Consider the following 16,785-nt stretch of genomic DNA (forward strand, 5'->3'; position numbering starts at 1 on the left):
CACAACTCTCACAGTGATGCTAGCTAGAAGTGCAAGAGAGTTAATAATGTTTCAGCAGTATATGCCTTTCCAAGAAGATGGATTGCAAGTTTTACACAGGTTTCTAAGACATCAGTCAGACTACACTGAGCTCCAGGTGCTTAAGTGGCTCAATGTGGATATCAGTTGTTCATTCCCTTTGAGGACCCAGATCCTACTCCATTCCTAGCATCATATATATGTGTGCGTGCATGTGTGTGTGTATGTGTGTGTGTGTAATTATATATATTCTATACACATGATTTTATTTTATATTTATTATAATTTTATATATGATTACATATGAATTATATATGATTTAATTATATATACGCACACATATATACATATATATGTAAAATCACAGGGAATACTAGGAATAGAGTAGGACCTGAGTACTTAAAAATATACTGTAGATGTTATATAATATAATTACATAATAAAATATATAATACAACATATATAATATATAGTATGTATTCCATATTTTATTATATATAACGTACACAATATATATAATATATATATATAAAGTTCTTGGACTTAATTTGATCTTAGATTCTCACTCTTGAAGTTCACAAAAATGAAGCATATATGGAATTTAGGTATCACTGTACACTCAAAATTGAGAAGATAGAAAAGAATGTTAAGAGAACTGAGTGAATATTAGCTTAAACCAAAAAAATCTTTGAAAATGTTGTTAACGTTCTCTGAGAGACAAGCAAAGCTATTGCACCCACAAAACAACAAGAGATGCTGTACAGAAAGGGGGCAATCAGAGAACAAGAAAATTGTTTTGAAACTTGGAGCTATATATTCCAGATGGAAAATGTCAATGTAAGCACTGTAGATAAGAATACAGTAATACTCCAAATGTGTGTGGGTGCAAATAGAAAAGCAGGGGAACTGGAGGAATGAAAAAGAAACAGGAAGATAGTGACAATAATCATGGTTTTTAGTGAGTTAATACAGAGGGTCCTACATTCAACTAAATAGGCTTTCCACACAGACAGCAAAGAAAATGGAGGAGGGCTGCCAAGAAATCACACAGAAACAAGCTCTAGATTTGAGGTGTAGGTTGGCAGTGGTGATGTTTCGTAAATGGTGTCCTTATGTCTGGAGTTCTTTTGTTTTATTACACAATACTTAACTCTCCCCAAACTTCCCCTAAAATATTGCCAATTTTGTTTGCTTTTTGATATCCAAGCCCCTAAGGTATAAGCATTTATGTCCTAAAAATATGAGTACATTCTGAGTGGTGCTCAACTTTTCAAGCCTTGCCATTCTATTGGGTATTGGCATCTTCATGGTCAACAGTGGTTTCTATGTCTTTGACACTGTACCTGTATCTCTTACCAAACCCAGCTTGTCAAGATCTCACATCACAGGAAGAATGTGACAAACAGATTTAGCAGACAAGAGTGCTTGCTGCTCTTCCAGAAGGCCTGAGTTTAGCTCTCAGAATCTATATTGGGCACCATGTGACCACCTCTAACACTAACTCCACGGTATCTAATGCTTTCTTCTGGCCTTTGCAGGCACCAAGTTCATGTTGTGAACAAACGCATACAAATAAAAGTAAAATTAAATCTTGAAAATAAAATAATTAATGGTATACTTTGATTTTACTGCTTATTGAAGATGAACGAAAGTTTGCCCACTCTTGAGATGGATGTGCTTATTTCACATAAAGAATTAACTATTTCCTGAATATTCGATACTGTAGTACATGGAGCATCATCAACATCTTTTGCATATTGATGGATTTATAATCACCAATGCTGAAAATGCTCATTTGCATGAATACACAGTAAAAAATGGCAGGAGTATTTTTAGAGTCATTTCAGAACCCGTTAATATTCTCTCCTAGTTTCCAGTCAAAATTCATTTAAGAATTGCTATGAAACTGGGGTCAGCAACTCAATTTTTAAAATTGAACAATTTAACACAACATGACACAAAGATGCACTAATTTGAAACGTTCACGCTGAGCGATGGATGGTAGGAAAATACTCAAGTGTCTTACTTCCTGTAAGGCAACCATGAAGCTCCTTCTGTAAGAGCAGAAAACCATGTACAGTGAAAACTCTCCAGGTCATAGGATAGAATAGTCTCCGATCTGAGATGCAGTTTTTTTATGCAGCATTGGCCAGGTTTGCAAGGTGTGATGGCATGGTCACTGCAAAGTGTTCATGTTGTGTGTGTGAGATCCCAGGGGCCAGTGAGGTTCCACGGTGCAAGGTGGTAAGCACTGGAGAAACACCTCATTTCTTTACATGTTGGATGCAATGAATTTGGGACCATTGTACCTTCAGATTTTCACATTCAAAGACATGACTGAGAGACTTGTGGCTAACAGCTTAAGAAGCTGGACTTTAGAGCACCTGCCCATGAATGGCTTTAGCAGTTTAGTACCCATAGACGACTTGGAAAACCGATGAATGAAATCTCCACAGCCAAGTAAAAACTACATAAAGCTTAAAAGTATCAATGACAGAAAGAAGGAGTTAGACTTTTGAGACACAAACAAATGCCATGCATAGAAACAGGAAAGTCAAAATTGTCCAGGGGCAAGTGTGTGTGTGACAGGGTGTCCAGGGGCAGACACAAGGGGAAGAAAGATAAGGGTAACCTGGGGAGCCTGGATACTCTTACACCAAGCCCAGAAGAGACCCATCAGAGAGTCGGGGCTTCAGGGAGAAAGTGGAATACTATTGGCATGATTATAACTTTGTAAACATTGACCAGTTAGGTCCTTAGTGCTTAAGAGCACTCCAACAAGAAACAGCAGTCTAAGCCATCACTCCAGATATTGAAGCAAATGTGCTCCGAGTAAATCACCACTGTGACTGGGGCTACATTTTAACAATCTGACACCTGGGATAGGTGCTAACATTTTAGTCAAGAAGATCTGTGGGGAAGGGTAGACAAAGGGAGACTATACGCAGGAATTAGTTTAACTTAGAAATTTTCTGAAAATGAAGCAGAGAGCAGAAAGGAAGTCTAAGAACATTGCAAACAAAAGAGAAAGACCATTAACCTGGATTTTCTCTGCAGATGAAAGAATGTTTCAGATGGCTTAGAATGCACGGCAGTAAATAGCCCACTAATCACTGCTATCTTCTCTTCATTTGCTTTACGGCATTACTATTCCCTCTTCTCTAAGATCTTTCTTTCAGCGTCTAATATCCTTAATAATGTTGTTGGTCATAGTGTAAGTTGGGTTGTGAAAACAACTCTCCTGCCATTTTAAATTGTTATTTTATAAGAGACATATGTAATTTATGTAAAAATATTTTTTCTGAAATGTTCCGTTTTAGAAAAACAGTATACAATTTCAATCATTCTACCAAGAAGAGCCCATTTTAAAAATCATCCTAGATACCTTTCAGTGGGTGAAAGAATGAAGAAAATATAGTACACACACACACACACACACACACACACACACACACACACACACACACACACTGGAGTTTTGATTAGTCTGAAGATTAATGAAATGTCATCTGCATGTAATTGGAGTTTTTCACATTAAATAAAATATTGAGACTCAGAAAGAAAAATGTCATGCAACACCTCTCCTATGCAGAATCAGTTGATACACCAACCCAAGCATGCATGAGTGCATTCATACATACATGCATGCATACATACACATACATATATACATATATCCATGCATCCATACATACAGTTGCACATCCATACGTACATATAGAAAAAAAACCAAAATGGGTTTATTGAGGAGGAGGAGGGTAGAAACTGGCAGGAGGGGCGATGGGAAGGAAAGAATGGTGAAATATGAGTCAAATGCAGCCATAAATCTGTATAAAAGTGACATAATGAGATGCTATTTTGAATGCTAAATAAAAATGTAAAGTTAATTTAGAACAATGTACATATCTCTAACTCAGCAAAAGACTTCTGTGAATGAAATTTCATTATTTTGATGATGCCGTTTATTTACTACACATCAGATTCAGTAACTTCCAGAGGCTCTTCTCGTGCTGTTGCTGACCTTGAGGATTGTACCTTAGCATCCATCTCCTATGTCTTCCAGTCACTGGGTGTTTGTGTGGCGACTTAGTTCTTCTAGAGGATAGTTCCACCTACTTTGGTTACCTGTCTAGGACTGCCCAACCTTTACATCACCTGCCTGAATATGCTCCAAGCACTTAACAATGACATTATAAAATCAAATCTAAACATGTATTTGAACTGATCTGTTGCTCAAAACCTCAAGGGACGTAGTCTTTTATAAGTACCAAATTTGAGATTAACAGATTTCATTGCCATCTCTCTCTATGGCATGGGCTTCTTTTACTTCTTTCCAAGAAGAGAAAGGAAAGACTTCTGGCGAGCTGATTTCCAGCATACAGCTCCCCTACATAACTCATCTCAGACAATTCTTTCTTTCTTAAAGAAACACAAACACGGTGCATCACTATTGGGCAGCCTCTTGGATTCAGTAGCAAATAGAATAAAAAGTAGAAATATAAATGATTTAATAGCCGAGATATAAGTACTATACTTATATAAAATTTACATAAAACAGTTACATAAATGTTAAGTTTCAGTAAAATAAACTTTTGGTTTCTTTTCAATAATAATACATTCCCATTACTCTAACTTTTTGAAGTCTGACTTTTGCTGTGTTGCTGGCGTTCTCTTTACCAAACCTTCCCTCTACGTGTTCCTGGATAATGCTGTACAGAATTCTGACGCAGATCTCACAGTTGTCCACCCCAAACCACAGCAGCCCATACTGTGGACTGGTTGATGGAGAACATGAAGTTGCTAAAACGGGTCAAGCATGCTAGTTTATGTGGGATCATCTCTTGGGTCCCTTCAAAGTATAAACTTCACTAGGCACCTATTAACATTGGCCATTTGTCCCTTATAGTTGTAACAGAATTTATCTGGCACATAACAAAACTATATTTAACTTAGATTGCTGAACTCTATTTGCAAATAATACGTAAAGATATCACATGACTTGCAATTAGCAATCATTTGCTCTTTGCGAAGCTACAGGCAAGGGGCTAACTGCTTTTCACATAGACTCACTTTACCCTGCACGACAAACCAAAGAGCAAACATTACTACTGATTGAGAAATTGAGACTCACTGTTAACCATCTTGAGTGGGCTTGCACAGTTAAAAAGCAGTAGGAGACAAATTTAAAATCCTAGGCAGAGTAAACACAAGACCCACCTTCCCAGCTACTCACAGTAGAGAAAAAAAATGTGTGTGTGAGAGAGAGACCATTGAACACTAACACAAACAAACTGTATTTAAGCACAGCGACACTCAGCCACCAGTCAAGTATTAGACAGATCCTCCCACACTTATCAGAATGCTAAGAATGACTATTTAAGCCATAGGATGAGCAGCAGTTTAAAAAAAAATAATACCGAGCTTAAGCACAGGTCGTCATTTTATTTTCCATTCCAGGCATTCTGAATCTAGAACTTTTCCATCGTATCTACCCCATTTTGAGAGCGAGGCTCATTTACATGGGTCTGTTAGGACTTTGATTTCGCTGTGAATAATATATATTTCCGCTTAGGTCTCACTCTGCAGGCCAGAGCTAAAGGCAAGTACTATTATAGATCAGGGCCAGTGAAGTGGGTAATGAGGTTTGGTATATAAAACGCTTGGTATAAATGCAAGGGAACTTCTGGCTTTCCTTTAACATTAACTGCTTTGAAATGCATCATTTAAAATAGAATGCTTAGTAGCTGTTGGAGAATAATTTTCCTTCACTAAGCAGACCACTGGAAGCTTCGGCAAGATGCCTTTCACAAACACAAGACTGTATGCGGTGAGTTATTTTTAATACGAGCTCCATGGGGTGACTGCTAAAACACATAGCCGGACATGAAGAACATCGCCCACTGCTGCAGAAGCCAGGGACAGAAGAGCTGCTCCCGTCGGCTTCATAAAGGAATATGGTCTGAATCCTCAGGCTGACATGGAGGCTTAAAAAAGAATCAGTTAAAATACCCAAGCGGACATTTCATCCTTAGATCAAAAGTCTTCTTACGTATTCTGGCTTGCGGGACCCGCGCCGGGGGGAGGGGGAGAAAAGTGGTTATAAATATGACATTAAAAGATTAATTACATTTGCCTATACTGTTTAAGCTCATGTCTGCCCCCGTGTTCTTCAGCTGTCTGTTGAGATTGGTCTGTGTTGAGTAAGAGCTCTTTGGTCTATAGAGACACTCCTTCATTGTGGATGGAACCAGACAAAGCTTTGTTCGCTGTAACACAGCAGGGTGAGGGGCAGGCAAAGGGCCCATCCTTGCCCCCTCTCCTCGCTTTCTCCCATTTCTCCTTTTTTCTCTTCCTCATCCTTTCTACACATCTACCCTCCCATTAATTTTCGCTAACAGATTTTAATAGCCTGATGTGTGCTAGTCACTATTCTTCTCTCATTCTGCTTTTTATTGAAATTGGGGCAAGTTTGTTAATACTAACCCCAGCTATGTCACATTCAACCACCAAGAGCTTGATTACTTTAGATCCCTGCAATCGGGGATCCTAGCTGAAATGCCTTTAGCTTTCTTCTGCCAAAGCATAATTTCGTGTGCTTGTTTAGTGTGCACCAGGTTGAGCTGAGCAACTTCATATAATCAACTTCCAAACTCTCTCACTTATAAGATAGCTTTCAAGGCAAGTCTTGAACACTCTTCCCAGTTTCTAGTTCTTCCTAAAGAACTAGAGGGGGAACTTTTTTAGGAAGATTTATTTATTTTGTTTTAATGAGTACTCTATAGCTGTCTTCAGACACAGCAGAAGAGGGCATTGGATCCCATTACAGATGGTTGTGAGCCACCATGTGGTTGCTGGGAATTGAACTCAGAACCTCCGGAAGAGCAGCCAGTGCTCTTTACTGCTAAGCCATCTCTCCAACCCATAGAGGGGAATTTTAATCTCAGTCTAACTATCCTTAAAGGTTGACCCCATAATAAATTCATAGTGTGAGAAAAGCCACTTTCTTAACCTAGACCTTGCTTAGAAGAACTCTCCTAGATATATTTAAGATGGGAAAGCAGAGCTGCAGTGCTTATGGGTGGACCATGGAAGCTGATTTAGTCATCTAAAGCCTTTATAACCTCATGCTTAAAGCATATGTCTGGGTCTTGCTCTTGAAACCAAAACACTGACTATGCTACTTAACTCCAATCTATCCAGATCTCTACAATCTCCTGACTCTTGGCCATCTCTAAAGTCTGAAGGTCATGCTCTTAACTTGTAGCCTGTGTGTGTGTGTGTGTGTGTATGTGTGTAGGGGGAGGCTCTTCAAGCATTTGCCTTGTGCAACCATCTCTAAAGACAGTCTAAGTGGTTTTTTTCATGTGCTACCATAGCATCTCACGCTGGCTTAAGACAGCAGTTGTTCTCCCTGTAAGTATCTGCATTGTCTGTATCTGTTACTAGTAAACTAAGTTGTTAGGGGATAAATATGCAAATGAATGCAAATTTCTGTTGCAGTGATGGAGAAAGGGATTATTTCCCAAAGTGGGAAGTCATTCTCAAAAGGCTATTTAGATATTCTCTCACAGCGCAACTTCAGCAAATTAATTTGACCATAAGAACAATGCCCTTCCTCAAAGATGCTCCCAGCCTCATGGGCAGAGCCTGTGAACAAGTTACTAGACGTGACAAAGGTGGATGAAGGTGGACGATGGAATTAAGGCTGCTAACAGTTGACCTTAAAACAGGGAGGTCTGCATGAATCATCTCGGCATAACCTGACAATCGCAAGGCTTTTGAAACGGGAGAAGGCAGAAAAGTCATGGGACTGATGTGAGAAGAACTGAGCCTGCCATCAGAGGCACTGAGAAAAAGGGAGGTCTGGAGGCCAAGCATATGGGCGGTTTCTAGAAAGACAGAGACAGATCCTCTCTGAGACCTTCTGAAAGCAAAGCAAACAGATGTACCTAGTTTTAGCTCCTGTAGGTACACCACAGACTTCTGACTTTAAAAAAGGGGTGAAATTTGGGACTGGAGAAATGGCTCAAAGGACTAAGAATGTATGCTGTTCGTATAGAGAACTGGTTCAGTTCCTATAACCCGAATGACAGCTCACAAAAGTCTCTAACTTGAGTTCCGGGACATCCAACACCCTGTAGATTCTACACATCAAGCACATGCATGGAACACATGCGGGCTAAATACATGTACATATAAAATAAAAATAAATCTTTTTTAAAGTTGTAAGATTTTAAGTTTGAGCTTGGGAAGATGGTTAAGCAGGTAAAGATATCCAAAGCCATGGCTGATAATACGAAATCAGTCCCCAAGACACAGATGGTGGAGGACGAGAACAGACGTTCTGTAAGATGTCTTCTGACCCCTGTCCATGAGTAGTGGCATGCAGATACACGTGGAAACAAAAATGCTTTTTAAAATGCAATGGTATTATAAATCTGTGTTCTTTTATTCACCACATTTTCTTGTAACTTATTAGCAAGAAGATAGCAGATAAGAAATCAGACCAATGGAGGATGGGGAACTGGGGGTAGCCACCAGAAAGTCCCAGATGCCAAGAAATCAAGAGGCTCCCAGGACCCAACCGGGATGAGATTAGCTGAAATACCCCAAAAAGGGGAGGGAGAACCTGTAGAGACCATATCCACAGGTTAGGTAAGGATTCTGTTTATGAGATGGTACCATGCACCCTTCTCAAAATTTTAACCCAGAATTGCTCCTGTCTAAAGCAAAAATTACAGGGACAAAGAGTGGAGTAGAGACTGAAGGAAAGGCCATCCAGAGACTGCCCCACCTGGGGATCCATCCCATATACAGACACCAAACCCAGTCACTATTGCTGTTGCCAAGAGGGGCTTGCTGACAGGAGCCTGATATGGATGGCTCCTGGGAGGCTTTGTCAGATTTTTACTGATAGAGATGAGGATGCTTGCAGCTAATCATCAGACTGAACATGGGGACCCCAAGGGAGGAGTTAGAGAAAAGACTGAAGGAGCTGAAGGGGTTTGCAACCACATAGAAGGAACAACAATACAAATCAACCAGACCCCGCCAGAGCTCCCAGGGACTAAACCACCAACCAAAGAGTACACATGGAGGGACCCATGGCTCCAGCTGCATAGGTAGCAGAGGATGGCACTGTCTGGCATCAGTAGGAGGGGAAGCTCTTGATCTTGTGAAGACTGGATTGATTCCCCAGTGTGGGGGAATGTCAGGGTGTTGAGGTAGGAGTGGGTGGGTGGGAGGGGGAATATCCTCATAGAAGTCGGGGGAGGGAAGATGGGAGGGGGGGAACTGGGAAGGGGGATAATATTTGAAATGTAAATGCTTAAAACATCCAAAAGATGACATCGGAAGACCTAATTAAAACCGTCTTTGCACCTCTTGCAACTTCACTCTCCTAATCAATGACTTGGGGCTGAATCATACCTAATCTGCTTATCTTCTAAGGCTGTTTATGAGATCAAAAGCTGTAAAACCTTGCTTGAATGCGATTCAGCACTAAGTCATTGTGCGCCTTCTGCAAGACTCGTAACTGTAAAAGGGGGGCTATTAATAGTATCGCTTTATTGTGAGGATCTGAGTTAATCCGTGGAAAGTGCTAAGAAAAGTGTCTGGCATATTGTCATGCACAGGTTGCCCATTGCTACAGGGGTAGAGGAGCTTTAGAAAGGTTAAGCACTGTCAAGTGATAGGATAGTGGGCACTCTTAAAGAGCTGATTCTCAAGGAGGAGGATGGCCCAGAGACCCTTTCTGTGCAGTCAGAAATGCACAGAGGCATTTTAGTGATCAAGTGTCACATGACTGGCATTTAGTCATGGAAACCAAGGCTCACAGATGCCCTGGGTAGTCATTTACAATGAAAGAATTTTCTATGCCCTAAATGATACCTTACATGCCTCTCCATCTTCAGTTTGGATTCAAAGGGAAAAAAAAATCAAACCTTTTTAACAAAACAAAACAACAACAGAAACAAAGCAAACCCCAATGATATCTAAAAGACTGTAGTATACACATTAACTGTTCAAAGATAACGAGGTAAGCTATTAAGGCTTTACAACCTTAACATCTTAGCTACTTTTCTAATGCTGTGAAGAAACACAAGAACTGAAGCAACTCAATAAAAGATTGCATTTTATGTGTGGTCCTGCCCAGAGTTTCAGAGAAGGAGCCCAGGAATATCATGGTGGGAATACGGTAGTAGGCAGGTAGGCATAGAATTGGAGCAGTAGCTAAGAACTCACATCCAAGCCATAGGCTTGAAGCAGAGAGAGAATTAACTAGGAAAGAAGCAGACCTTTGAAATCCCAAGTTCTGCCTCCATTGAGACACTTCCTCTAACAAGGCCACACCCACTTATGCTTCTGAAAAACATTTTCACCAGCTAGGGACCAAACATTCAAATATCTGAACCTATGGGGCCATTCTCAACAAAACCACCGGTTAACAAAACAGAATTCTTAAAGTTTTGGATTTTTTTTCCCAACTTTCCCAGAAGAGTCACCACCTACTTATAACCCAGACTTCCTGTATCACCGCACTCCTTCTCATCCCCAGAGGTAGAGATTACAGTGGGTGGAGATTGTGGAGAGGTGGGACTACAGAGTGATTTTCCAAAGCACTTCTATATTCAATGCATTTGGAAACAGAGTTACTAGAAAAGCTTCTGCACACCGTTCTTGTGTAGAACTATTCTTTTCCCTTAGAGTCTTAGTCCTGTTCCACAGGGACCTTTCTTCTTTTTTTCAACAGGGGTATTTCTGTCCACCACTACCTCCACACTTTAATACCAGTCGTTCAGAAACTTAGCGCCTCTACTTTGGTGAAATGATGGATGAATTAATTTCATTATTGTTTCAGCTACAAAACTGATGATACACTTCGTTGCTAATTTACTAATCCATTAAAGAGAAAGGCTGGGGAGATACTTCAGTTGGTAAAGTGCTTGCCTGCAAGCGTGAGATCCTGTGTTCAGTTCCCCAGTAAGAAGCTGGGGATAGGCAGAACACTTCTGCAGTCCTGGTGCTTCCAAAGCAGGCACATGAAGATCCTGGGGACTTTCTGGCTAGTCGGTCAAAAAGATTAGTGAGTCCAAGGTTCAGAGTTGAGACCCTGTCTTGAAAACAATGGAGACATCACTGAGGAAGAGAGCTGATGTTGAGCTCTTGCTTACACAGACACACATACACACAGACCAACCAGACCAAATTTAAAAAGGAAAAGTATTCCTTGCATCGGAAACTGCCAAAATTGTCTATGCAGTCATGCCCTATCCAACGCAGGATTTTGGTCACATTATGGTCTGTGTGAGTGATGCTTTTTAGAATTATAGGGCTCCATATTTACATGGCTCCCTGTGGGGTATCTGCTTTCTCTCTTTAAAGTAAGAGAGAAAATTTATACTACAAAATTTTCTGGTCTTAATTTTAAGAGTACTTGGTTAACACATCGACTTCCTTGCTGTGGCTGATTTACAATTTAAATTAGAACAGGAACTCACACTCCTGGCTGGCTGTGTTCAGTACTGTCCTGAGGAGTTCTGCTCTCTCATAGCAGCTTTGTTTTGATAGTCAGATGCTTGTTACATTTGATTTATAAAACCCCATCCACCCTCTTGTCTCTCCTATCTGAATCCTGCTCAGGGCTGCCTCAGACTCTTCGCCATATTTAAGAAGTGGGGGGGCGTACCAGAAGTCCAGCAACTTCAACTGGTTCAACAAAATGGAACCCTGGTGAAGCTCAGGTTCAGCCTTACATAGAGGTTACTTGAGCTGGAAAAGCAGATAGACTTGAATACCTCCGAGCTATGTTATTGTTGCTTTAGGTAGATAACATAATGCTTTTGTTTCCTCATTAGGAAAGAGAACAACAATAGAATTGGCTTCGTGGAGTTGCCAAGCAGAGGAAACCAGAGCCTGGCACGAGTGGAGTGCTCAAGAAATGTTATCTATTGTTAAGTCTCTTTCCCTAGGATATGTTTAACTCCTGTGGCCTCTGAAGAGATGATATCCCAGCTTTGATGCAGATAGATAGATAGATAGATAGATAGATAGATAGATAGATAGACAGACAGACAGACAGACACATAGGTAAGTAGATAACTAGATAGATAATAGATCATAAATATAGGTGGATATAGTGAAGTAGAAATTCCTTTTCTAAAAAATTCTAATTTAGAAAGAACAACTCTAATAAGACAGAGGAACAGATCCCTCACTTTAAACAGGACATTTCTTGTCTATTTTATTAAAGCTGAGTACCTGTATGCCTTTTATTCTCAGTGTGCAGTTGTACAGGGTCACCTATGAACTAGAGAGGTTACACTTTCCTTATTTCCACTTTGCAGAAGACACCAAGCCTGTGCTAGGTTACGAATATGTAAAACAGCTTGGGAGGTGTCTCTAACAAGCTTCTTCATTGGGAATCTTTGCTTTATGCCAAATGACAAGAGGGAGGGTTATGATGTTTGAGCTGATGGTATATGACCACTACCATCTCTGTGAGGACCACAGAGGACAATAAACACTTGGTTTCAAATAAGAGATAGTGAGTTTGGGGCCTGGGAGTGAATCTTGGTGGAAGAATGTTTGCCTAGAATGTGCAAATCACCAGGCAATACCTCTAGCTAGGTGAGGGTGTAAAGGCCAGAAGCTATGGTAAAGACAGGACACAGAAGTCATGCTTTCCTTCATGGGTATCACTAACTAGCAGACAATAATTGAAAAGTTGGGCTAGGGATCCCAGTCTCCTCCAGATGTCCTGACTGACGCAAACATGAGGCACTGTTCTTTAGAATGTCCCTGGAGAGCTTTTACAGAACTCATTTTCTGGTCACTCTTTAAGAAGTACATAACCCTTTTCACACACACACACACACACACACACACACACACACACACACACGCACATACATACTTATACATATACACACACATGCACATACATACATACATATACACATATACACTCACACATGCACCTACACACAACACATATGCACACATATACACATACATACACACATGCAACACGCATACACTAGCATATACACACATATACACACATACACACTCACACACATACCTATACACATGCACACATACATATACACACATAAACTCACTCACACACATATATACACACATGCACACACATATACATATACACACATATATACACACTCATGCATACACACGCACATGCACACATATACACACTTACATACACACACACTTACACACACACACATGCACACACACATACACACACACCTTTTTCTAGTATTTTCAATCCAGGGAGTCATCTTTTTTTTCTTTATGTGTAAGAGTCGTTTTTAATGTCCTTGGCAAGTTATTATCTATTAAATTGAAATCCAAGTCAGGAAGAAGGGATTAGTAAGGGGCATACCTGAAGTAAAATATGATCTTTTTGTTACCCCCTCCATCTATATTTTCAGTATTGATTACAAACTAAACAGGTGTCCAGAAGTTTATAGTCCAAACTACACTCTCACAAGATCCTACCTGTCCCTTGTCACCCAAACCAACACATACTTGATCAAGAATTTTTCTCCTGTTTACTTATGTTAATCATCAAGCCAAACCAAATAGCCTTCTAGGTTCTGGCTTCAGAGGCAGTGACTATGAAGACATCACAAATCCTCTAGACAAGTCAAGAAGGAGAAAAGTCCCTTTGTGTTCCTGGCCGTGAGGCAGACCATCACATAGCCAGGAGGTTTCATCCCATGTCACATGCCAATCGAACTGGCTTCACACACCAGTACCACAGTTGGGTGAACAGGGAACTGATTACACCGGAGTTTAAGGGCTTAAGTCAATCACCACGTTATAAAGTCTAGGTTGGAACACGATCTCAGTAGCTGAGTTAATTTATTCCCTCACCCTGCATGCGTGTCATCCAAGCTCCGGGGAGCCCCATCTAAATAAAAGACCTCTGAATAACTCAGTCTGTAGTTAGGAAGAAGCTGAGAAAAATCGATGAAATGATCACACAGGGAGTGCCAGCGGAAGTGTGTACAAAGAGCTACAAAGACAGAAAACTAGAGCTGGGGAAAAGGAAACTGATCGTGAGTCCCGCACCTCCACCCCCCATATTGCCACATCCAAACTGGTACTTCCTAGTCTATAGCCATTGGATGATTATAGGCTTGAAGACACCAGATTTTCAGAGTTTCGAAAGTTCTTCACATTCATAGGCAGGGAAATCTGTTTACAAATGCAGACTGGATTTCACACTTCTCCGGGAGACACAAGCAGAAAAAAGAAAACACTTCACCAGCTCTCCACCCAGAGGAACGTGGAATCCGGACTGACCGGCTGAACACCCTGCAGGGGAAGTGAACTCCTGCCTAAATCGGCAACATCTTTCCCAGCCTTTGGCACTGCTGAAAACTGCATGGCCTCACGGACTCTTTCCAGTGCTGGAGGGAAAGGAAGTGGAAAAAGCGTGGCTGGGTTTTAGCGTTCAAATACTGCCACCTCTCTCTGGCTTTTTTACCCTTCACGTCTGTTTCACAGTTGGATTGCCCAGGCTGTGAAAATTTTGCCAAAGTAGAAAAGTACCAGAGCTACCATGAGTCAGTGGCCCTGCTTTGCAATGTGGTCAGATGCAAATCCGTCCATTCTCCATTTCCCGGCCCATTTCCCAGGTTCCACATTGCACTTGGATTGTCCGCAGCTAAAAAATATGAAACCACGTGTACCGATAAGTATGAAACTTCCGACAATAGTGCACTAAAGCACTCCATCCGAGCCAGGAAAACCCAGGCAGTCCAATCTTTTAGTACAGTGCCCTGGGTCGGGGCCAGAGTGGAGAAGATGAGCTGTCCCCAGGTAGTAAAAGTTGTCAAAAAAAAAAAAAAAAAGTCCACGCCTGTCACTGCCTTTGCAAAAACACAGGCACAGTGGGGTCCTTGGGCTGCGGGGAAGTGGCTGGTGAGTGAGAGTGCGCCGATGGGCAGTAGTGTGAGTGGTACTGCGGGGTAAGGCCCGCGCAAGGTTAACCCCTTACCTTCCAGCAGCACTTCCTTGCCTGCGCGCTTCAGCGCCTGTACTGCCTCGTCGTGGGTGGCGTCCCGCAGGTCTGCTCCATTCACTGACAGGATGGCATCGCCCACGTATAGGGCTTGGGTCTGATCGGCTGCCAGCCCCTTGAAGATCTTGCTGATGAGTATGGGCATCTTGTTTTCCTTGCCCCCTTTGATGCTAATGCCCAGCCCGCCCAGCTCCTGCTTCAGGACCTTCACGCCCCTCTTCTGGTTTGAGATGGACTCAGGCACCTGCTCTGGCAGGTCGGTGAAGGCGGTGCGGACCCCGGCAGGAGAGTCCGGGGCTTGAGGCACACCAGTGCCCGGGTGCCCGGTCCCGGAGCCCCTGCAGAACGAACCATTGGTGGCAGTCCCTATGCCGTTGTACGCCGTAGCGCCCTCCTCGCAGCTCAACACCAGGGCGTCCTCGCTCAAGTTCACCAGAACTTTATGCCAGCGATCCCGCACCAAAACTTCCAACAGTCCGCTCCGCTGCGCCCGGGCGCCTCCACCGCCAGCCGGCGCAGCCACAGCCGCTGCCGCTACCGCCATCTTTCCAGCATTCTTAAAATGCCATGTGATTGCAAACGGGGGAAAAGTGGAGAAGGGGTGAGGGTGAGAGGACTCGGGGTAGCTGGGGCGTGGAAGAAGCAGATGCCCCGCAGCGCGCTCTTGGATCCCGGACTCCACTCCCCGTGTTCGCGGCTGCCCTGGGCGCCAGTTGGCAGCGGCGGAGCTTGTTCCCCCCTCGCCTGATCCTGGGCGGGGTGGAGCAACCTAAAAGAAGAAGGAGAGCCCTCGACAGGGGAGGAGGGAAAAAAGCCAGCTGCCAGTTGCAAAACCCCAAACCGAGAGGAGCCGCGGAGCGGCCAAGTGCTATTGAGAACCGGTAGGAGGAGGCAGGGGCGGGGACCCGGAGCCCCAGCCGCTCACCTGTTCGCCACTGCAGCGTCACACTCCCACGTCGCGCTGTCTCAGACCCGGGTGCCTCAGTTCGCATTTGCACCTTGCCGCAGCTCCCCAAAACCTACCAGGTCACAAGCCACTACATCCACCCCGCAGCAACTCCCTCTCCTCTCAACTCTCCATTTTTGACGGGCTTCCACGCTCACCTTTTGCAGGTGTGCTCACTCTGTCCTCTTGATTCAACTCCTCTCCCTCCTCCCGCAGTTTTTTGAAGACCCAAGTCCTCAGTTCTCATCCTCTTAACTCCCAGGCCTCTGGAAAGGAAACTGCGGAGAGAGATTCTAGGCTGCGCCAGGAGCGAGGGGAAAGCTGTCACAAGAACACAGAATGAAGCCTCACCAAGCCAGGGTATCCCTACTCTCTAAGTCAATGTAAGGGGAGTTTGAAGACAAGGGGACTTTCTTTCAGTACCTACTCTGAATTTCAACAGGGCACTGCCTGCCTCATCTCCAGGACAAGTGTCTAACTCAATGTCTGCTTTTTGTATTGCTCCATACGTCCCCCAACCCCACCCAATGCTTCTCAGGGCGTCCTCTTTCTCAGATTCCATATTGGAAATGTCTTCTTCAAAAACTAAGAATAAGCTCATTCTCCAAGTTCCCCGAAACTGCTTGTTTGGCTCTTACTCTGCTCTGTCCCAAGGTAACAGCACTGTAATTCTTGGTTCGCATCCTAGGCCAATCAGGAAGTGCCACCTTAACTGTAACCCAAGCCATAGCTGGGCATCCCAGAGTTCTTCCGCCTACCTTAAGCA

General features: G+C 42.7%; 1 protein-coding gene across 1 annotated transcript in view; it reads right to left on the reverse strand.

Moving 5' to 3' along the window:
* The window catches only part of Sntb1 (syntrophin, beta 1), a 268,321-nt gene extending 252,309 nt beyond the window's left edge, over positions 1 to 16,012 (reverse strand). Inside the window, 1 exon segment of the mRNA NM_001130542.1 lies at positions 15,050 to 16,012. Within this exon segment, the coding sequence (NP_001124014.1) occupies positions 15,050 to 15,617 (568 nt within the window). The 5' untranslated portion in view covers positions 15,618 to 16,012.
* Between the last annotated feature and the right edge of the window lie 773 nt (positions 16,013 to 16,785).

Source organism: Rattus norvegicus, chromosome 7 (assembly GCF_021556685.1).
Source record: "Rattus norvegicus strain SHRSP/BbbUtx chromosome 7, alternate assembly SHRSP_T2T, whole genome shotgun sequence".
Classification (NCBI taxonomy): Eukaryota; Metazoa; Chordata; class Mammalia; order Rodentia; family Muridae; genus Rattus; species Rattus norvegicus.